A 22308-nucleotide genomic window follows, 5' to 3' on the forward strand; every position below is an offset into this window, starting at 1 on the left:
GGGTGGGAGACACTTTATTTTCCCCTGAAAATTACTGCTTTACTGACATAATCAGTAAATTTACCTAACAGTTGAAGAAAGAACATTAGCATACACAAATATATGTGTAAGTATAACCTTACCTTAAATATAACATGCATAAACACCAATTTTTTAAATTTCTTGGATCTAAAACTGTAGTTTTCAAGTGACATGTTATTATCACCTGCTAGTATGGACACTTATGTCAATGCAGATTTCTTTTGATGCAATTATTAAAGGCATGAACTGTCTTTATTGGTTGACTGTTTACAACACAAAAATTCAAAGAAGTCGCATTTGGAACAGGCACAGGAAGTTCAGTAATTTTCATTAAAATCTAATAATTTTTTTCAACTTTGTCTAAGGCTAAAATAAATTTAACTGTATTAAGTTGTATCCCACAGTGTGTATTATGTAGTATATGGACTGCTTGGATAATATTATCCTGTTAAAAGTGCACATTAGAGGGTTTTTTGTTGAAATACCTGTTAAGATAAAGGCTCTCCATGACAAACTTAGTGCATGAAACAGGAAATGCCATGTTTCTGGGACTCCCAGAAAGCCTACAGCCACTGCAGAGGGGACTGCATAAACCAGAGTTTAAAGGTCTGCCAAAGTCCAATTTCTTTTTCAGCACTGAACACTAAATGTGTAAACTCTCCAGACCATTCCTAGATGTAGGAATTTGCTTCTGCTAAAGCTATAATTGATTTAATAAATGAAGATTTTTTCATACCTAAACTTTTTGCACCACTGTATAATCAGTTGATCTCATCATAAAAAAAACCTCTATTGTTTAAGCCTGGCTTCACAAATATTTGTTAAACAGCATACTGGATTCAACAGGAAGGATGTCACAGGAGTTCTCTGACTTGGAACTTGAGGTTAAATAAACATGTCACATTTATTCTGATATTTACCTACAAAGCCCATTTGAATTTGTTTTGAAGATAAAGGAACCTTGAAATATCCCTCAGAATCATTAGCTACATATTTTTCTACAAAAAAGTTGTAGAAAAACAACTTTAAAAAATTACAGTTTTGCTACAAAATGTGCAAAACTGAATCAGCCTGTGTACCTACGCGTGTCAAGTAACAACTATTCTCATGTTGTACATCCAAAAAGAAACATCACTACAACTCTCCATTTCTAAATCTTGGACACAAATCCCAGAAAGGCTGAATAAAGGTGCTTTATGAAGTGCTCCAAATAGGGAGGAAACAGAGCTGTGCTGAACAGTCCAGTCTGGGTGGGAGTGGTTTAAAAACTGAATACAAATTGTGGTTGCTCTACCTGGCCCTTGCACTGTCACCAGCCTGCCCAGCCTCTGGCCTAAAATCTTGCAAAGTTTGAGGGAATTTTACCAGAACTGTGAACAGGATACCAAATTCAGCAAAATTCACAGAACTGAAAGCCTGGCTTTTCAGAATACAGCCTTAGAATTTTTAATTGATTATTCCCTTAATTTTATTTTTTTTAGTTATAACTGAATATTGACACAGATTATTTTTTTTAATGACAAAAATATGACCTGTAAAGAAATGCGGGAGAGCAACAGAACAGCAAGAAGTCCAGCAGAAAAGACCAAAAACAGTACCAAAACCTTTCATTAAGGAAAGAGTAGCTTAATCCTAGTTTGAAGTAGTTGAAATTAATTTAGGAATTGATAAAAAGACTCTATAACAAAGACTTCAAATGCTACCAACACCAGCTTGTTTCCATTCTGAATGTCTCTTTTTATTTGTAAAGACTGGCATTACAATTGAAAAGGACTCAAAATGGAGTAATGTACACATCATTGGTGTTTCATGATGTAACTGATGGAGTCCCTGAATGGATATTGCTTCAGCTTTGCTTTTAAAAAATAATTTAACAAGAAAATCTTCAACTCCACTATCGATCACAGGTGGCAGAAATGAAAGAAAGAAAAAAAAGAAACCAAAATTACTGTCAAATTCATAACATATATTCATATTGTTGGTTGATGACACTTGTTCCAGATGTACAATAAAGCCCACAACACTTTATTACTATGGATATAATTATTGTGAATGTTTTTTTTCATGTTGATCAACTTGTTTCTGAAGGTTGTTTTTTTGATTGTTTTAAACTTGCATAATAAACATGCAATGAAACATTTCTTGTTAAAGTGGTTTTTTGCAGCTGTCTTGTAGTCATACAAAGATTTCATAAAGTAGCAGTGTTGTATCAGAGCATTACCAAAATAAGAGCAAAAAGCTAAAGAGGAAGGTAAATGTGAAATGAACTTGATGAGAATAACCTAATCTTGTCCTGAGACACTCCAGTCTTGTTAAAAAGATGTGCACAATCAAATCCCTTCCTCCCAAACCCACCAAAACCACAAAATAAATATTAAATTGGAAGGGAAGACATAAAGAAAAAAAAATTATGTCATCATGCACTCATCTTCTGCATAGCTCAACCCACATATAGTAAGGCACTATTTCCCCACAACTTAGTGTCCACAACAATCTTTTTATGGTGCTCTGTGAACTATATATAGTTCCTTCCAAGATGATGAAATAAACAGACCAAATGAGTGTTGCTACCATGTCACCCCATGTGTGATCTTTCAGACAAGGGTATCATCTGGCAGTTTCAAAAATAAGCTGTCTCAAGTCTCTACTTGTGTGTGCATGTTATGTATAGGGACATCTTTTGTCTGTGCAAGTGGTTGGTTTGGTTCCAAAGTTGCTGTAATTTTTCACTGTTCTTTACTCCAGTGTTCTCAAAGCAAATACACAAGAAAATAAAAGCGCAGTTGCGTCATTAAAAACAGAGCTTTGGTGCTCCAAAATGCACACAGCTTTGGGGATTTAAGAAATCTTTTAGACATTCCAAAAAGAGCTGGGAAATACATGGACATTTTTGTCCAGAAATCCACATTTTTGCTTAGTTGAGCTGGTCTTCATATTGTTTTCGGAAGCAATCACCAGCAGGGAAAAACTCCCAGCACCGTTCTTGATACATTTTCCAAACATATGATTCCTGAAAGAAACACAGTTTAAATTATTTAACTTGATTTAATGAGAAATCATCAACCATTACTTTTTTTTTTCTCTTTTATTTATATATCACTTCACTGTTTTTGATTCTGTGCATGCAAGGTTGTTGAACATCAATCTGCAAAATCATGTTAATGATTTTGATTAGTTTAGAATAGCTTTTAGGGTTTTGTCACCTGGTCAGAAAGCACTATAGAAATGCACAGAAGAGAACCAGGTAGTTTAGTTCTTTTTGCACATCAAGGAGCACTGTAAAGCTCAATTAAAGCTGGCCACAAGACAGATAGCATGGTAAGCAGAATATTTTCTGTCATAGAAATTTGATTGAATTTCTGCATCAGTCATTTCAAAACATGCCTACAAACAATACATAAACCAAAATGACCTTTATAGTCAGTCTGAGTCAGTGGTGTTTGGTATTTCTTCCTTTCTGATTATTTGTTTTGGTAGGGTTCTGTCTTGAGACATTCCAAAGAATAGTAAAGAATATGTCAGTCCATTTCTATTTTAATCACACCACTTAAATGTGGTTTTTATTATGAACATTTCATGGCAGAAATGACATATATGACACCAATTACAGAACCATAGAATTATATAGGTTGGAAAAGACCTTTTAGATCATTGAATCCAACAATAAACTAGTGCCAAGTCTACCACTAAAGCATGTTCCTTAGAAGTTATGTGGTATGAAGTACACTCAATTTTTGAACTATCACTTATCACTATCACAGTATCAAAACTGAATAGTTAGTAGAAATCTGTCTTCAGTGAATACAGTAGGATGCACTGCCAAGAAAACAGAAAGTGCAAATAGAACAGACTTTAAAAAAATCTCAGTTAGCATGAAATTCTCAAATGACAAATGGATGATCAAAAATAGCAAAGCAGACACATGAAATCTCATACTGGACAAGGCTGAGATTTATGCAAAGAAGATGATTACAGCACACATGTCAGAGTTCAAAAAGAGCAAACTATATAGATTTATAGCAAATCATCCTTCTGACCCAAGTCTGTAGGGTTACATATGTGATACTATTCAGTTCTTTTGTGTTTTGATCTGCAACACAGGAACATTTGCTTAGTCAGCTGAAAGACTATCACAAGGAAAGAAAGACTATAAATGTCATACATTTCTTAGTGACTTTTAGTATGCTTAAAGAAAGTTGAAGGGGGCACCAGAAGTTTGAAAGAACAGAGAAGAACACAGTAGAAACCTACAGAGAAAAGTTCACAAATTTTTCATTTTAGATATGTGCACAAGTTCTTTCATATGGACTTATTCAGGAATGTAGACATAGAAGATTATATGCAGATGATAATAATAAAAGACAAAGACTATTTAAAAAAGGATCAAAAGAGAGAAATGAAGAGTGTTGCTTTCACAGAGTACTTCAGTGTTCTATTTCTCATTACTCTTGTTTATAGTAGGTATTTCTATTTTGTGGAAATAACAATTTAAAAATAACAGGTTCAGATACCAAAAAGGAATAGAAAGTGCTTCAGAACTGATACACCCTAACAAAAAGCAGCAAAGTCTTCGGAATTGCTTAGAAGAATGAGAATTACGTTCCATATATACGGGGGCTATCCATCAGAAAAATCTTAGTTTTTCCAAGCCTGAATGATTTTTATTTTAGAATCAGCTGACGTTAATAGAGTTGTTCAACCTACCTGTCCTGTATGCTCAGTTTCATCTTTGTTAATAAGATACATCAGAAAAAACCTACAAGCAAAGAAACAGCTATTAATAGAATGTCTGGAAACATTAGGCAAACCACAAGGAGATGGATATTCTTCAGCATGTACAGTGAAAATGCTGTTCTTGGACTTACAAGTTCCAAATTTTTATCTGTGATAATATTCTAAGATTAAACACTTTCCTGACACTGTTGAGATTCATTTTTCAATGACTTGTATATTAAAATGCATGACAGTCAGTTTGACTTACTGTAGTTAGCAACTCAGTGTAAATGAAGATTTTCTAAACTTTCTAATCTGAAACCTACAACAGACAACATTTTCTTGCCCATGAAAACCCACTTGGAAGTAGACAGAAAATGGTCACTGGAAATTTCTTTTTTTTTTCTCTTCCCACACTGAATAAAAAATGCTGAAGGTATCTAAGAGATTTCTGTTGCTGGAATTACAGTTTGGGAATATTTTAGTAGTGCATGCAAGATCACATGAGCAGAAAAGAATTTGTAATTTAAAAAAAAAAACCAAAACAATATTAGTCTTGAGGGTTTGAGCTGACACTCACTGGGTGATAAATTCAAAATGTCACTCATAAGAGACATTCTCTCCAAACATATGTAAAAAAATAAAATATGATCACGCACAAAAAAAAAAACCAAAAACAATTCCTCAGGCTGAGGCACTTTAAAGCAAGTATGCTATAGCATGCAATTTGTTCAGTGTTTATTACATAGGAATAAAACCCCTGTATGATAGTGCTTCCAATGTATTTTGTTTGCAAAACCTGTTTTTCAGTGGAAGGTTTCTATAACCATGTTTGACTTTGCAGTCTCATTATTTTGCGCATATACAATGCCAGTTTAAAAACACCAAGACACAATCCATCCCCTGCTTCATACTGACAGCACCAGTATGAAATACACTCTGGCACTGGATTTTCATACATGAGACGAACAGTATGATACAGTGGTTGTAGACGTGATAATTGGCATTATTTAGTTGAGTGGTCACTGGTGCTCTGCTTGGATTTTCCAGAGGTGGACCTGATGGCCTTGGTTGATCCCTCTCATCTCTAGCTCTTCATTACAGTTCCCCTACCTCCCTTTGTCCCCGGTTCTCTTGGTCAGCCTCAGCACTCTACACCAAGTATTTTGTCCAATGTAAGGGGTTTTTTTTGTCTCACTGCTGTGCTTGTTCTCTCTTTCCATCAGTCTCCAGGCCAGGTCATCACCTTACACACCTCATTTAATTTTACAATTTATGTGGCCTCTGCAGCCACATATCAAGTTCATTTCTAGCTACAACCTCATACAAACTACTTCTGGCACAACCAACCTAGAAAGCAGGATATGAAAATTAATTAGTTAATTCCTTGCTGTCACTGCCCCAGAATAATACATTCATAAAGTACAAGTGCACACCAAAGCCAAACAGGACTGACTATTACTCATGCAAAAGAGGTAACCATGTACCTGTGGAGGCTGCAAGGATCATGAGTTAGTGAGGAGTGCATTTTTAGTGTACTCACAAATAATTGGCCAAGTTGTGCTCCTGTAGTGTGTGTGTTTCAAAGCCATGAGGCACTGTATCAAAGTAGTCATTTCCTATTCCACAGATAAAGCACTTTGTCTAGAAGAAAGAATACAGAGCACTTCAACACTACATGTAACACCTGCCCTGCTTTCAGAAAAGGCAAAAAAAAAAGTAACAATTTTCTTGAAAATGGCAATGCATCATATATAATGTGTGCTGAACAAAAAGGCTTTTCTTTTAATGATTCAGACTGAATACCTCAGTAAAAACACTTGAATAGGAGCTTAGCTACCATCAGAATAGCTTCCTACTGTTCAAAAAAATAAAGTCTTTGCCAGTTCTAAGTGAACAGGTATCAGGAGACAGAATGGTATACAATGAGCACAGCTGACTTTTTTTAATGTTAAGCAGCACTTACTGTGACACATGGCAGTATTTACCTCAATGCTTTTCCAGCTGAAACTGAATATGCTCCAAGTTCACCTTACAAATTGAAGCTGGTTTGCAACACTTTCCTGACTTCTTACATATACACTTCAATGACAGAATAGAAAACCACAAAGTACAAGATACCTTCACACATATATTAACCAAAGAAAATTACACCTGAGATGAAATGTAACATGGCATTGTTAACACTCCTGGTTTGAAGATTCAAAAGACTTAAATAGCCACAGACATGCAATTCATTATAATTCACATTGTATGGTGTCAGCCCATGTACAGGACAGCATTTTTCTCTTAGTCTGAAAAACTATCCGCTAGCTAAATTGTATTTTGACTGAAAACACCTACTTGTGAAATCTGAAAATAGGTATGGTTCAGCAACTGAATGTTCTTACCTCCATGTCTTCCTTAACTTGCTCTTGCTGATCTCTTAACTCACCAAAAGCATCAATAATTAAACCTAGGGTTTAAGTTAAAATGATAGATAATGTACAATAACAATTGTGACAAAGAATATCTGGAAATCTAGGGATAACATAACTTTGATAAAGAATATTGAATGAGAATCTTCTGCAGAAATAATAGAAACCAATATACATTCCAAAGACAATCAAACCATGAAGAAAAAAGAGCAAGCCAAAGAAACACCAGTAACATGGCTTGCAGTACCATTTTGAATTACAAAATGGGATGAGCAGACTTCTTTTTTACTCCCAGTGCTCTAATCTTGACTTAGTACATTAAGATATACGTGGGTTTACAGTGATTAAGGCCCTACTATAGAAAAAAAAATACTGTGCATTTAACAGAGATGAGATATTTATTACATGGCAGATGCAGAGAGGCCCAGAGCTCCATGCATCCTCTCTCAAGATGGTTGTCATGTAGTGCAAGGTTCCACTATTGGAGCTCTGACAAAAGTAAGTTGTCATTTGAGGGAAATATAGAAAGAAGAACAAAAAGAATCACAGGCTCTATGGCTCACACTGTAAACTGCTTATAACCTTCCCTTCACCTACTCCAGTACAAGTAAGGACTAACTCCACAATGACTATTGACACTCCTGTACCCACATCTGGACAGTTAGGGACTCTATTATTCAGCCACTCACAAAATGAAGAAATTAACCACATGAGATATGCCAACTCAGGGTGTAAAAAAATCTCCACCCTTCCCCAGCCCTTTAAAAAAAAACCTGTTGCTTGATTAAGAATTATAAACAATTTACCAGAAGCTTAAAGTTGCTTCTTGAATTTCCTTGTAGTGAGGGATAAAGCACCTTTACTGCTGTCAAAATTATCCTAAGTTAGCTGTCAGCTGACCGAAAGCAATGAAGTATCAGTATTTATGACAGCAAGTGAACCCAGCAAAACTGTTTATCAATTTTTGCAAAACTGAGTATATACTTCTCAGTATATATATATATATATATATATATATATATATATATATATATATATATATATATATATAACTTGTGTGAACTTTCATTAAAAATGACCTTTAGGGCATTCTTGACAATATTTCAAAGGCATAGAAGGAAAACAAACAGGAGTTTAAGTACTACAGGTAATATCAGTAAACATAATTAATGCAAACATAATAAAAAAATATCCTTGACATGCCAAAATAAGGTAACTACTATCCAGATTACAACAGTGAGAAACACTATCAGTCAAATAGTTTCACTGAAATTCCAAAGCTTACTAATGGCAGCTAACTTTCCACTGTCATTAACCAGGCTATACTAAAGCTGTTTCATATGAAGCACTTTTTTACTCTTCTACATTGTTCAAATGAGGAAGCATCACACAAAACAGCAATTTTACGTAAGAAAATATTTAACCACTCAAAGCTATGGTCCAATTTTCACACCACTATTACCAATCTGAAGATCTGCCAGACATTCAAGAACTTATGATGTTGGCAGAGGGAATACTGACAGCAGTAGTGATTTTGTCCGTGAAAGCTCAGGTAGGATGAGTTACACTGAAGGACAATTCTTAGTTGTGCCACAAGATTTCTACAGGAGGCTTTTAGAAAGGGCAGTGACAAGAAAGAACTGCAGTGACATCAGTATTCTTAGGGCAAAACATTTATTTTGTTTCTATTGATCCAGCTAGAGCCTGTTGATTTTACAATGACCCAGAAGAGCAGTGTATGAGAGTCAGCCGGGTGTGATTTTCTATATAAACCTATCCTTGTGATCTGCCCTGCTGCTCTGTCTGAATCTTAGGTTTGTGATTACCACAGCACTGAGATCTTTGTACTGCTAAATAATGCTTTCAGTCCCACTGTGGATTACAAAAGCATACCTTGGATAATTGCAAGCAGGATGACAATCACAAAGAAGAAGAAAGTGATGTCAAAGATAATCCGATAGATTTCATATTCATCTCCTGCTGGATCTTCTATTTCATCACCAATGCCGCCTCCTGCACGTACTCCAACGTACATATGAAACATGTAGCACTAGAAAAGACAAAACAAAGGGATACAAAGGCTGTTTTGCAGCTAAAAGCAAAAATACCCAGTCTTACAAATTCAGTAATTGGTAAAACCGGTCTTATGGCATAGGAACTATGACATGTCAAGTGATCTTTTTCTCTCCTTTGAGATTATGCATATTTTTAATGGAGGGGAAATGTTACCGTGCAGCTGAAGGTGCAGTATTTCACGTTCTATCATTATGTAGCAGTTCAATAAGATCAAAAGTTCAACTACCAGAAGCTCAGCAGCACCCCATGATTCATGTAAAATCATTTCAGCAGTGTAAATAGGACATATCATCCCCACCATAGCCAACTCCTTTTCCAATTTCTCAGCTCAAAAGTGAATGATTTTCCCTGTTTTTAGTGTATTAAATTCAAATTTAAAAATAAGCAACCCTCTTCCTCAAGACAAAATAAAACAAAAAAAACCCCAACCAAGCAAAACATCTTTGTGAATGCTTGTGCAGAGAATTAGCCTGTGCTAATTATTGAAAACATCTGAGAATAATACTGTGAAACTATAATATGAAAAGTGGCATAACGAGTCTATCAGAACAGTTGCCTGGAATGCTGACAATACAAAATTTCCAATTTTATCATGTTATCATTTAATAGAAAATTATGGTATCATTTTCTAGAGGTCTAGAACAGATGATTGTTTGTTTTTTTTTTTTTCTTTAAGTACCTTGCAAACTATAGGTAAAAGGTTCTCACCCTCTATCAAAAAATAGCAATGACAATAACTAACTCCTCACCATACAAAAAAGTCCATTCTACTACTTCTATGCCACACTGTCCCCAAAATCTCTTCTGTAATAAATTGATATAGTACCATATAATGCTGAGTGACCCTTGCCTGAAAAATCTAACAATTTCTAAAGATAGTTTATACTCCAAGACTAAAAGGTAATAATTTAACTTATGAGTGAATGTAGTGTTACTTATGTAAAAGGTTTTGGCTTTTTATTTCTAAAAAGTTATGTATATTAATTTTCTTTTAAATCCCATTTCAAGTCTTAGTGTTTTTACAAGACACAACCCAGATTTCACAGCATATCACATATTATTCTAACTAATTCCTGTACAATATTATAGCCTTGTGGTATGAGTATTTTCAGAGAATTACAGGGCAGGGCAGGGCAGGTCAGATCAGATCACTTCATGAGATCTTTACTCCAAGGGCCTACTACAGCCTCAGAAAAAAATGTTTTAGGCTTTATCCAAGTCAGTTCATTACAACTTCCTAAGGATGGAGACTGCAACAACCTCTCTGAGCAACGTGATCCATTTGGCTCCTCTCAGTCAGAACACATTTTTCCACTTTATGTTCACAGTCTCCTGTCATGCACTTCCTGTTAAGAGCTTGGATGTGTCTTCCCAGTAATCTTTCTGCAGACACTGGGAACTTCTCTTACCCAACCTCTACCCTGAGACTTTCTCTTCTCTAAGCCAAACAAGCCCAGCTCCCTCCCCCTCTTCCCCCACCAAGTGCTCCAGCACCTGACAATTTAACAGCCCTTCACTGATTCACGTTCCAGTTTATCTGGTTTTGGTGTGCTGAATGTCCCAAACCAGACAAAAATATAGACATACTACTCTAGTTTATCTATTTAGTTTAGTTTATCTATTTTAGATATATCTATTTATTTTATCAATTAAATAGTTTATCTACTTATTTGGATTTTAAATGTTGTTGATTCTCTGGAAGAGATTCCTGTTGCATAGCATACTGAAATACATTTACCATGACTTTTTACATGATTTTGAGAGATATTAAGGGCAATGCATCTTGGAAATTCTTTTTGGTTTAAACTCTATCAGTCATAACTCCAAAGGCTGTCACTGTCTTAGTTGCTATAAAATAATTTAAGACAGTTCTGAACACTGTAGTTACCGAACTGCCTATTAAAGATAACTATGGCAATTCATGCTAAGAGAAACTGATGGATTTCAAAGCTTCAGCAAGAGTTTAAGTATTTTCATTACCCATGAAAATGCTTGCCTATGGATGACCTGTTGAATTTCAAGATTCAGAAGTGCTGACCTTTAGCCAGCTCAGCTTCACAGCTTGTAGTTGTTTTGCATTTTTTGAACAGCTATAGCAAAGTACAGTACCACATTTCTTCTACTCCTTTATAGAGGAGTTTTATTGAGCATACACAAGATCTATCTACTTGTTGAGGATGTTCATCATATTCGTCCCTTTGTTTTCAACTGCAATATTTCCTGCCTGCTGGCTAATGATATTACTGTATGAATACAAATTAACAAGAAGGTCAGGACAAAACCATAACAGCTTGAGGGAAAAAGAAAAACAAAAACCCAAAACCAACTAAAAACCAGAAAGCAAAACAAGACTTACTGTTAGCATATCATCACATTTCATGTCTGGCATGTCACCATCTTCACTCTTGTTGTAGAACTTGCGGAAAAAATTGAATGCCACTACTGTATACAAGTATACCACTACTGCCAGTAATCCCACTGTTAGGACAAGCTGGACAAGACAAAATTACAGAATGGGTGTAACACCACTATGGAATTGTGTTTTATCTTTTCTTTAACAAAAAAAAAAAAAGAGGAAACTAACAATAAACTGTATGTAGTAGCAGCAGGAAAATTTTTACTCTTTATATATTTTTGTAATACAGAGTAATATATCTGCATATTCTCACACAAAGATTGTGTATTTCCTTTTTTTTGATCAAACATAATTACAAAGACATATATTAAGGATAGATACATAAGGAAACAATTATAAGAATCATATAGAATCCCCAAAATCAAATGGAGGATCTGAAAATTCACTACCTAATATAATATTACTATCACCTATAACATATTAATTTGAAATACAGTTATCTACTAATTTAATAGGAAAGCAACTTTATTTTGTACATGTATAGAATTACATGTAAAAAGAACCCTGTTCCTAATATTTTAACATCTTAGAAAAGCAGCAACAAGTACTCCACTGCTCAACTGCAGCATCATTAAGATTTCACTCTGAGCTTAATGGAAAGCAGCTGGAAGGGAGCTTCAGTATCCTGTAATTTGATATTTCACTTGTGTAGCTCCCAGATCTAAAAAAGTTCCTTATAAATAATGCCCCCTTAATTCATAGGTAATTCGCTAAAACTTCAGGAGTATTTTCAGAAGGGAAAATACTTTTGCTTACAAATCCCATTGTCTAGCTTCATCATCAACTCAAGTTCTAGAGCTCATGATGAAAGAGCATTTCTGTTGTCAACCTGCAGTGTGCCTGACTCAAGTAATGAAGTGACCTTTCCTGTGTACTCCTTAAGTAAAAAAACTGAAAAGTGATGGCAGTTGATACCTGCTTGCCATTGTGAGTAACTGATGACAGGATAGTTCTCAATGTCTTGAATCCCATTGCAATGTCAAGGAGATGAGCAGCAAAGAAAAAGTTGTTGTAATGGCCAAGGACTGACATGGTCATGTACCACGCTAGGTAAAGGAAAGACTAAAAGAAAAAACAAGTACATTCAAAATAAAATTCATGGCTTTCATCTTTAACTTAATCCAAGACAATAAGGAAAAGTAGAAATTTCTCAAACATTCTTTTCTTTAAATAGAAAAAAGTTCCTTTTAAAGAGAAAATTTTCTAGATATCGCTGAGAATTTTTTGTTCATGCAGAATATTAAATCCTCAAACACGAAGTCAACAAGATATGGGCAAAATCAAGAAATTCAGAACTTATACTATTAAAATTATTTTGAAATTCTTAAACCCTTATTTGTAAATGTGTCTGCTGTAAAAAAAAATCTGATTTAAATTACTTTTAAAAATAATTTCTAAATAATTACATTAAAATATTAATGCCCAAAGTTAGCTAATGACAATCATAGAACTCTGCAAGCAACAAAAGGAATTTTATAATTCATTTGAGCTACTAAAACTCCTATTTAAACATATAAGCATTATTTAACTAACCACAAATGTTAATTTCATCTGATCCTATATAAATTAATTTTTATTGAACTCAAAGACAAGTATTTATAAGAGAAATTATATCCGTCTCCTTAAAAAAAAAACTAGTCCCAAACAAACACTGTTTACAGATCATGCTGAAAAATCATTGGATGGCTGACTTAAACTGCATTTGAGCATTCTTGTTTATCTCTCCTTGGTTTTTTTTGCTTTTAAAAACTTCCTTTTTCAAATACCTGAAATAATTTGTATCATTCTGTGGCACTCCTTACTATTGGTTTCAGTGATACAAATTAAACAATTTAAGATACATTAACTATATTGATCTGACTGTGCTCTGGGAATATTCAAGTGTTCATAATATTCATGAACAACAAGAAAAAATGGCAATTAGCATTAATAGTCAGTTTTCTAATTCTACAGTGCAGTGTTTTCTTATTGCTTCTAAAAAAGCATATCAGAAATAGGGCAGGAACTGAGGTTCTACTAACTACTACCAATGTAACTGTGAAAATATTTTGACAATGTATCTTTAAGCTTTCAAGATTTTTCTTCTTGTAGTAAAATAAATACAACCAAGAGTATTTCACACCTCTCATTGAAGCACTTTGCATTAACAAGTGCTTAGTTAATGAATATTTACATATATTTATAAACTGAAAAACTTACATTATCAGTGAAAACAACTCCTAATTTCCACATCTGATACTTAACATCAATGGAATTTAGCCTGTAAAAATAAAAATTTAAAAAAAGCATTTTATAGCAAAACACAACTGGAAAACATTAAACACAATCTGTAGGAAGTGCACTGTCACATAGCAGGAGTCAACAGCTGATCAATTTCTTCAAAAACTGAAATACATAAGAACCTTGTTCTAATTCAGACTTTTACTCTGGAATGAATCTGTCAAAAAAAAAAAAGGCGAAAATCAAATTCATAAGTACTGTTTTGAATTCATCAGACCTAATGCCAATTGATTTCTAAAATGTTATCATGCATAAAAGTGAAATAAGCTGTCTTTAAAATCCATGGAGAAAAAATATTTTCTTTTTAATGCAACCCACCTAAGCCTGAAGTAATAGTCAAAAAAGGTAACCGAATTTGCACCCTAAAATGCCAATTCTTTACCTTGGTTATTATAGCATACCTTGAGTGACACAATTGGATGACATTAAAGACAGACAAATTTAGATCAGATGAATCTCAGAGCTTGTTCAGAAAATTGACCCATTTTTCTAAGGATATAAGGAAAATCATTAATGAAAATACGATAATTCTTACCAGTTAATGAGTTTTGACATAGGTACTTAGGAAAATTTTCCATTAATGTTACTTTTTAAAAACACAAAGCATCCCATCAGATTAAAAAAAACCTCTTTATTAACTGCCAACTAGGTAGGAAATACCCTTTTTATTGCACTGTATCAAAGTTTTGTGCCAGACACTGAACAACATCAGCAGGTGATACTCCATCAAGAATGGTGCCACTTGACCGTTACAAAAAAGAAACCACTGGACCAAAACAAAACAATGAGTTATAGGGTGTCTGTCAGCTTTCTGTGTGTCTTGAAGACAGAGCACAGAACAGATTATTTTGAGGTATCTTGCACAAAGCCTCAGCAAGGATCCACTAGGCTTAAGATTCCCAAGTAAATAATCAAAGGAGGAGTTATTTTACATTAGCATCCGTAAGGGGAAAGGTTTGGAACTGAGATTCCTATACGTGCATCAAAGGAACAGCCTGGGAATTTGGACATTAGCAGTGACTGTGCCTGCCTCTCAACCACAACTGCTGAAGCCCCTACCCACCTGCAGATATACGCTTCTACTTAGACAAACAGGCACATCCACACTTTTGTAAATCCTATAGTGTCATCATAGCAAGTATAAATCTTGAGACTTCAGGTGTAAAAACTACTGCAAGTGAAATTCCTTACTTTTTCACTAGCCATCACAGGCAAGAGATATACTGTCACTTGAAGAAAAAGTCTACTATTTTTCCAGTAACAATCCTGCTCTCTGAGATACTACATTATTAAAAAGGGGTTAACTATTGAAAAATATTTTGAAAACCTAGGTCATTGTTTCTCATGGAAAAGAAGAGCAAGACCTTTTAAATTCTTCCACATTCTGAGGCCAACTGCATTCATTGTTTGTACACTTCACATTTAGGATATGGTTTAATGTCTCACTTCTCACCAACCTATAAAAACTTCAGATCTTCCAGGAGAAAATTATTTACAATTTTTCTACTCTTCAAAGTGGAAGACTTATTCTTCCATGTGAGCATTTGACAGAAGCCCTGCTTATTTTCCAAATTAGCCTTATGTCAAAGCTTGCTGCAGATGCTTAAGCCTTATTTGCCTCTTCTATTGACTCTGACTAAACTAATGATCCCAGAAACAACAGCAGTTAGAAAGGTAAAAGGACAGGGAAATAATGATGGCACCTCTGAAAATCAACTTTCATGTTTGTGTCTTCCATATTATTTTCTCAAATATTCTACATCCATGATGCATCTAATTTAATACCATCCACCTGAAAGAAGAAACAAATTCAATGGAAAAACAGCACCACTGTCTCAATCTCAGTGTGCAAAATTTAACTGTCTTTACTGTCTAATCTACAGGAAAGCTCCAACCACATCATCCTTCTAAGTTGGTTACAGTTAAATAATACAGCAACATATTTAAATAATTTAAATATAAAATATTTATAAATGTAAAAAAATACACTTTAAAAATATTCAAGGGTGCATCAATGAGCTGGATGGCTCTTCAAGAGTCAGTAAAATGCAGATTTTTTTAATGCAGTATATCACTGAGACAGACAGAAGCTTTTGAAGCATGGTCACCTGCAAGTAGGGTGCTTTAAGTGCCTTGAAAAAAGACTGATGCCAAGTCCCAGGCTATTTTTTCCAAAGGAAAGGGAGAGAAAAAGTAGGAGCTAGGGGTCAAGGTTACACCATTCTCTACTTTCTGCCCCAAGTACTGCAGTAAGGGATCAATTCCTATGCTTTTTCCACCTCTCTCATCACTGCATGGTTAATACATATCAAATTTGAATCTGGAATATGTGTTTTAGTAGCTTCATTAGTATTCATTTTTGAAACTGTTAAAAAGTGGATAAATATACCTTCCTGAAGAGTATATTTTTTTATGTGACTGGTTCTGAAAATTCTATAATAGTTTTTTATTTTCGTGCAACATATCAATCTGTTATGAGTATGAAATTATTCCTCCAGGGAGAACAGGAAAGATGGATGAGGTCATAAATTATTTTTTACTGCATATAACATGAAGGAGATATTATAGATGTTTAAAAAAATATCCTTCAGACATGATTCCTAAATTAAATATTTCATCAGCCTTCTTCAACTGCTTTATTCTGGTCTGTTTTTTCAAGATTATTCACAGAAACATTATTTAAATGTTTTTCCTCTCATGTGAGTATCAGCACACAGGGAAGGGAAAGTAGTTTTATTTTGGTTTTTGTACCAATAAGAAAAGTAGTAAGTTTTTTCCTAAACTCAAGCATGGGTCCTACTGTAATCCAGCAGGAGCAAAACAATGTGGAAGAAAGTATTCAGGAAAGTATTTCTGCCAAAATATTAAATTTATTTAGTACTGAAATGCTACAGAGTCCTTGAGCCTTTACACTGCACCTGATTGATCGTTCAACTCCTGATTTATTAATATCCATCTTTTTTAAAGATGGGTAAAAAAGCCATCCTTACAAAATCAGCTCTTGCTTCAATGCACTTCTAATCTACCAGTAGTCGTACTGCCTACTTCTCATAATCCTTGCACACCCATAGATAAAATGTTGCTTTTAGAGAGAACTTTAAATAAACCCTTACATCAGAATCTCTGTAGCATTCAAATCCCATCTGCAAAAAAATGTTCTATCTAGTTGAATACCTTTTTTATAATGCAGAACTGGAAAAAACATTTTTTGCAGTGCTTTATAAAAGCCTGTTCCACAAATGAGAATTTACTACTCTGAATGTCTAGGGGCTTCTCTTCATTTTTGTCTCCCAAATGATATATAAATGCATAGGCTAGGGAAAACAAGTTATAAAAGGATGTGCAGATTAATCATCCAATTCCCAGATTTTACTGGTCACTAGCACTTAAATTTATTTCATCATTTCTTTATAATCAGAACAGACACTGCCATTTTTGCCCATTCTTTTCAGCAGAGCTGAACTGAGAACTTGAAAAGGAGATTCCAGCCCAGCTGTGATGACGCTATCAAAAGAGTGGGAATGTGATGTACTCAAGCTCCTGTGCACTAAACTTCATACATAAAAACCAAAAGAATCCTGCATATAAATTGTCTATAATTGAATAAATTTACTGTATCACTCAACATAAGAATTGATTTCTTATGCAAATATACATAAATGAGCAACAGATGTTTGGTCTGAATGACAAATCTTGAATGCTTGATTTTAACTTACAAAAAACCCCAACAAAATTTAAAAAATAGAAACAAACAAGAAACCCCAATCACAAACAAACTGTAGGCAAATGCTTACACAGCAGAAAAGGAGCTATCCTTCTTTGGTTTCTTCTTTTCTCGAGCATCACTAAAATCAAGAGCAGCTTTGTCCATTCCTAGTAATTCGCTGATCCTGTCACGGCCATAGAACTCACCATATTTATCCATTACCTAAAGTTAGAAGGAATATTCAAAAACATTCATTAGTGGGGTAGATCAGCAGTTTTTTGGCCTGGATCTGAAGACAAGAGGTTTAACATACAAGGAGCCTGAACACAGTGCTTCATGACTATGGATGACATTGTGATCACAAGATCTTGAACACAGAGTTGCAGAAAAAAAAAAATATTTTCAGTGAATTCAAATAGCCCCTATCTCTTTCTCACAAAATTTAACAGGTTTCCTAAGTAATTTTGCTGAAAATAAATATTTACTTGCTTTCATTCTGACTGAACATACAGCTCCTTCCTAAATATTATCTGTCTCTTCTCATTTCAAAAAAATAGTCAAAGAAATACAAATTTTTCTTTAATAACAAGATCATAACTCAGTGACTCCTGCAGCTGAAGAGGTATTTTGCCAGCTTTCTAATAGGCTTTAAATATTTATTGATATTTTGTCAGATGTTTAGAGAAGCTTTTTTTGTAGCAAGCCTGAAAACAGTGGTTATTATATGGATTATTTTGTAGACTAGGGATTAAAATAAAAAAATATATATAAAAGAACATACTCATTGCAAAATAGTATATTTGAAGACAGTTAAATCATACAGTGCAGTTCCTCAGCCAAACCTAAAGTCTTCCACACTACTTAAAACCATCTCCTTTCCTTTTGATTAGATGCTCAAATTTCCTTGACCATCTACATTGACAGAAGCAATGCAGAATTTTATTTTCTTTCTCAAGTACTCTGTGAGAGCTACTGCTTCCCCTTTGCTTAGACAGACATGTAGAAATCTCTTTATAATAACCTAAAATATGAAAAAAAAATTTCCACAACAAAATGAGTGCACAATTCGAAGGATTTTTTTGGTCAGGTTGACCTAAGACTGTTACAAAGCAGAAGAGCTAAGAGTATTAAACAACATGTTTCCAAAATTGTGATACAAGATTGGCATTAAAGTGTGAAGGAGGGGTAAATCTGATCCAACATGCACACCCTCTTTTTCAACTGTGATCTAACACACTGAAAAAAATTTTCTTGCTGTAAGCTATAGTGCAAGCATTAGATTTATTTCTTAAGAGCAAGCTGAGAAAACATTGAAAATACCATTTGTAAGAATGCTTGAGACTAGAGGACTAGAGAGGCACAGTGGCAGGCAGGAACCCAAACTATGGATTCACAGTGAATGGATGCTCTGCCTGGTCCCTCCCAGGGCAGCCCCAAATCCCTGGGTCTCCCAGGATTTGGAGACCCAAATCTGAAATCCATCAAAATGAGTCACTGGTAAAAACTCTCCAGATCACCTGTCAGACTAAGGGGATTACTGCCAAGGGATGCTTACACAATGCATCCCATAAATGGGATGTTACTGCATGTTACAGGGAGGAAGCAAAGATGGAGAAAGAGATGGATTTAGGTAACTTGGGGAAGAAAAGCCATGGGAAAAAAAAGAGGTAAGGGACAAAAAAGACCAATGCATGTATATACCTTTCAGGGAGTTATAGTTGCCTGATTATGCCCTGTGCCTAAATATCTCAATTTGTCCTGTCTTCTTACTAATTACTTTTTAACCTACTATTGGTTGAGGGACACCATTCTCTGTGTATGGAGGTGAATACATAAATACAGACAAGACATTTTACATAATTTGCATTATACATACAAGCACACACAAAATTCTTCATGTAATTTCACGAATGTATTTAAATTCCAGTTTTATACAAAATCTGTATGTAGAAAAAGTTTGAAATACATAAAAAATAGTTGTAAGAATGTGGTAAGGAATTCTGTGTATTTCAAAATTGTAAATATCAAAAACTACACTGAATCAAAGTTGTATTTCAAAGTGTAGTCCACATTCCTCCCAACATGAACAGAAATACGCAATAGAATTTTATTTTAACCTCATAAATATTTAAAAAAAAAATGCCCTACCTTTCTTTTCACAAACTTGTCCCAATAGTTATTTGGAAAAGACCTGAAAAACACAGATAAACAAGATTACATTTTAGACAAATATATACCAATTTTGTTTCTATGAGTCCCTGTGTGGTGGCTACCACCAGTCAGTCACTTGTGAAGCCTCTGGAGTGAAAATTGCCGAATGGTGTTCAGCCTACCATGTAAAAGTGAGAAGCACAGCAGAGCCAATGCCTGCAGAGAGGATTCTAGAGCAGCTACATGCCACACACAGCCCCACCAGGCAGAGAAACAGAATTTTAAATATGTGATTATGTGATGCAAAGCACAGCTCACGCTTGAGCTGACAGCAATGCACAACCATCTTCACTGTCCTTGCCAAAACAAACCCTTCCCTCTTCTTTTTTCTTTTATGAAGAGAAACCATTTTAAGGCAAAAATTTGGGAATGCAGAAGATTAAACAGTAATAGTAAAAATGACAGTAAACATTAGTCTTGAAGCTGCCTGAAAATTTTGTAATTCCTTGCTAGAAATATATCTCTAATAATTGTTTATTTTAGACAAGATGGATGATAACTATGTAATTGGGGAAACAGAAGAGCAATTACTTATAAGGCTATAATGAGACAGAGTAAGTAAAAACTCACTGTGTGTTGATTACAAGTCTATCCCACTGTCCCTTAATATCATCCTCTGATGGCTGCTCAGTTATATATAGCCCATCAAATTCCAATTTCCTTGCCACTTCCTTTTCTCTCTTAAAAATAACCAGTGGAACCTGCAGTTGAAAGAAAATACAGGAATTATGTAAAATGCACTGATATGTCTGCAAACTTTAAGACAAGTCAGTTGTCATGAAGAAATATGTATCAAAACTGAAGAAAGCAAAAATAGTATTTGAAAAAATTGAAAGACATAACAATTCCCCAGTACACACAGTAAAGCTATTGATACACCAGGGTCAGGTAATTCAGAATCATTAAACTACAGTGTGCTAAACAGTTGTAAAAAGATGGTCAAAACACCTGAAGTGGGATCCTTCAAATAAGAACAGTTTTTCAGTGCTATGAAGGGATTAGTGGCAATCAAGTGAAAGAGACCTAAAATATTTTTTTTAATCCTTCAAAATTCTAGTTTGAAATATTATTTTGGCATGACATCTTTTGATTTCATTTTGATACCCAGAGATGTTAGAGGCTCCTTTTATTTGTAAAAGAATTTTTGAGGTTTCACTGTGGGAAACAAAGTGTTTTGCTGCAGAGAGCAAAGACTGTAAGTAACAAAAAAATAATTGTCAGAAGCTGAGGCACCTAGCCAGGCTTTACCTACAACCCTCTTTCATCAGCTGGATGACTTCAAAAGTACATTTCAAGAAGGCAGATGCAAATAGTGGTCCAAGTTGAGAGCATTTTTCTAAGAAATCTGTTACCAAAAAAAAAAGTAAACTCTACTCTTTCCTGGAACTATTTAAGAGATCCCCAAAATTTACCCACCTTGCATTACCCACCTTGACTGTAATAGTAGTCAAGATTATTACTATTTCAGTATACTCACGGATATGGATATACTGAAATAGTAATAATGAAAATCAACACTACTCCACTGACATGGTGATTACATTAGATACAATAAAAAATAGTTTCAACACTATTTTCAAACAGTTAAATGAGAAAAATGCAATGGATTTCATCCTAAGCAGTATTTAGAAGCAAACCTATCACACACAGGCCTGCAGTTCAGAAGATTTTGGACTTAAAGATCTCCAAATTTGAGACTGAAACCATATTTGGACCATATTTTGGTTTCAGAATATCAAAGAAGTCAATTAATTAGGATAAATATTGATAACAATGTTTTCCCCTTCTAGTCAGAGAATAAATGTTTAAAAAAAAAAGTAGCATAAAAGGTAATAGTAGAAACAAACAAAAATTATGAGGAGGGAGAAGAAAACATCTCAAAACCCAGAAACCTAAGCTTTCATGCTGCATGGCAATCAATGCAACAAAAACATGGTTTAGTATCTACTGACTGGTAGGGATACTTAAAGCAGAGATGAAAATCAACACTAAAAGTACTAACATGATGAACGTTTCCTTGAGCTACAAATGCAGATCATGTCTTTTAGCACAGAACAAATTACTAGCCATTGAAAGAGGAAAAGAAAAATATTAACAACCACACAAGACCTTAATAGAGATATAAGGACAAATGAGCAGCTGGGTTATATCAAGGGTCCATTTAATTTAGTACTATCCTGCACTTTGACTTACAGCTTTTGCCCTGGAAGTAAAAAAATCAGGGAAGTACATGTCAGATATACTTCTCCCAGCTCCATGGATTTATGAAATTTGGTTTTCTTAAACCACAATCAGCATTTTGCCCACCAAAGTGGCATCTTTAGTTTTCACATCCCTAACAGAGATCTTCTCCAAGATAGGCCTTTAAAAGATGCTTAGGCTCCTGCCAAAACACTACCAGCAAAGTGTGTGTGTAGGAACAGCAGGCATTTTATAATCACAATATGCAGCAGCAGTATTCCAAAATG

The 22308-nt window shown here is 34.6% G+C and overlaps 1 protein-coding gene across 10 annotated transcripts in view; it reads right to left on the reverse strand.

The window, feature by feature from the left end:
• Positions 1 to 1492: 1492 nt before the first annotated feature.
• Positions 1493 to 22308, reverse strand: part of RYR2 (ryanodine receptor 2) — a 382187-nt gene continuing 361371 nt past the window's right edge. For all 10 annotated transcript variants that reach the window (XM_038130404.1, XM_038130398.1, XM_038130396.1 and 7 more), the window contains 11 exons: positions 20411 to 20541; positions 19778 to 19820; positions 17718 to 17851; positions 13843 to 13903; positions 12559 to 12705; positions 11584 to 11718; positions 9045 to 9201; positions 7125 to 7189; positions 6278 to 6378; positions 4726 to 4777; positions 1493 to 3031 (listed from right to left, as the gene is read on the reverse strand). In XM_038130404.1, the coding sequence (XP_037986332.1) occupies positions 2936 to 3031; positions 4726 to 4777; positions 6278 to 6378; positions 7125 to 7189; positions 9045 to 9201; positions 11584 to 11718; positions 12559 to 12705; positions 13843 to 13903; positions 17718 to 17851; positions 19778 to 19820; positions 20411 to 20541 (1122 nt within the window). In that variant the 3' untranslated portion in view covers positions 1493 to 2935. The remainder of the gene's footprint in view (positions 3032 to 4725; positions 4778 to 6277; positions 6379 to 7124; positions 7190 to 9044; positions 9202 to 11583; positions 11719 to 12558; positions 12706 to 13842; positions 13904 to 17717; positions 17852 to 19777; positions 19821 to 20410; positions 20542 to 22308) is intronic.

The sequence above is a fragment of the Motacilla alba genome, chromosome 3 (genome assembly GCF_015832195.1).
Source record: "Motacilla alba alba isolate MOTALB_02 chromosome 3, Motacilla_alba_V1.0_pri, whole genome shotgun sequence".
NCBI lineage: Eukaryota > Metazoa > Chordata > Aves > Passeriformes > Motacillidae > Motacilla > Motacilla alba.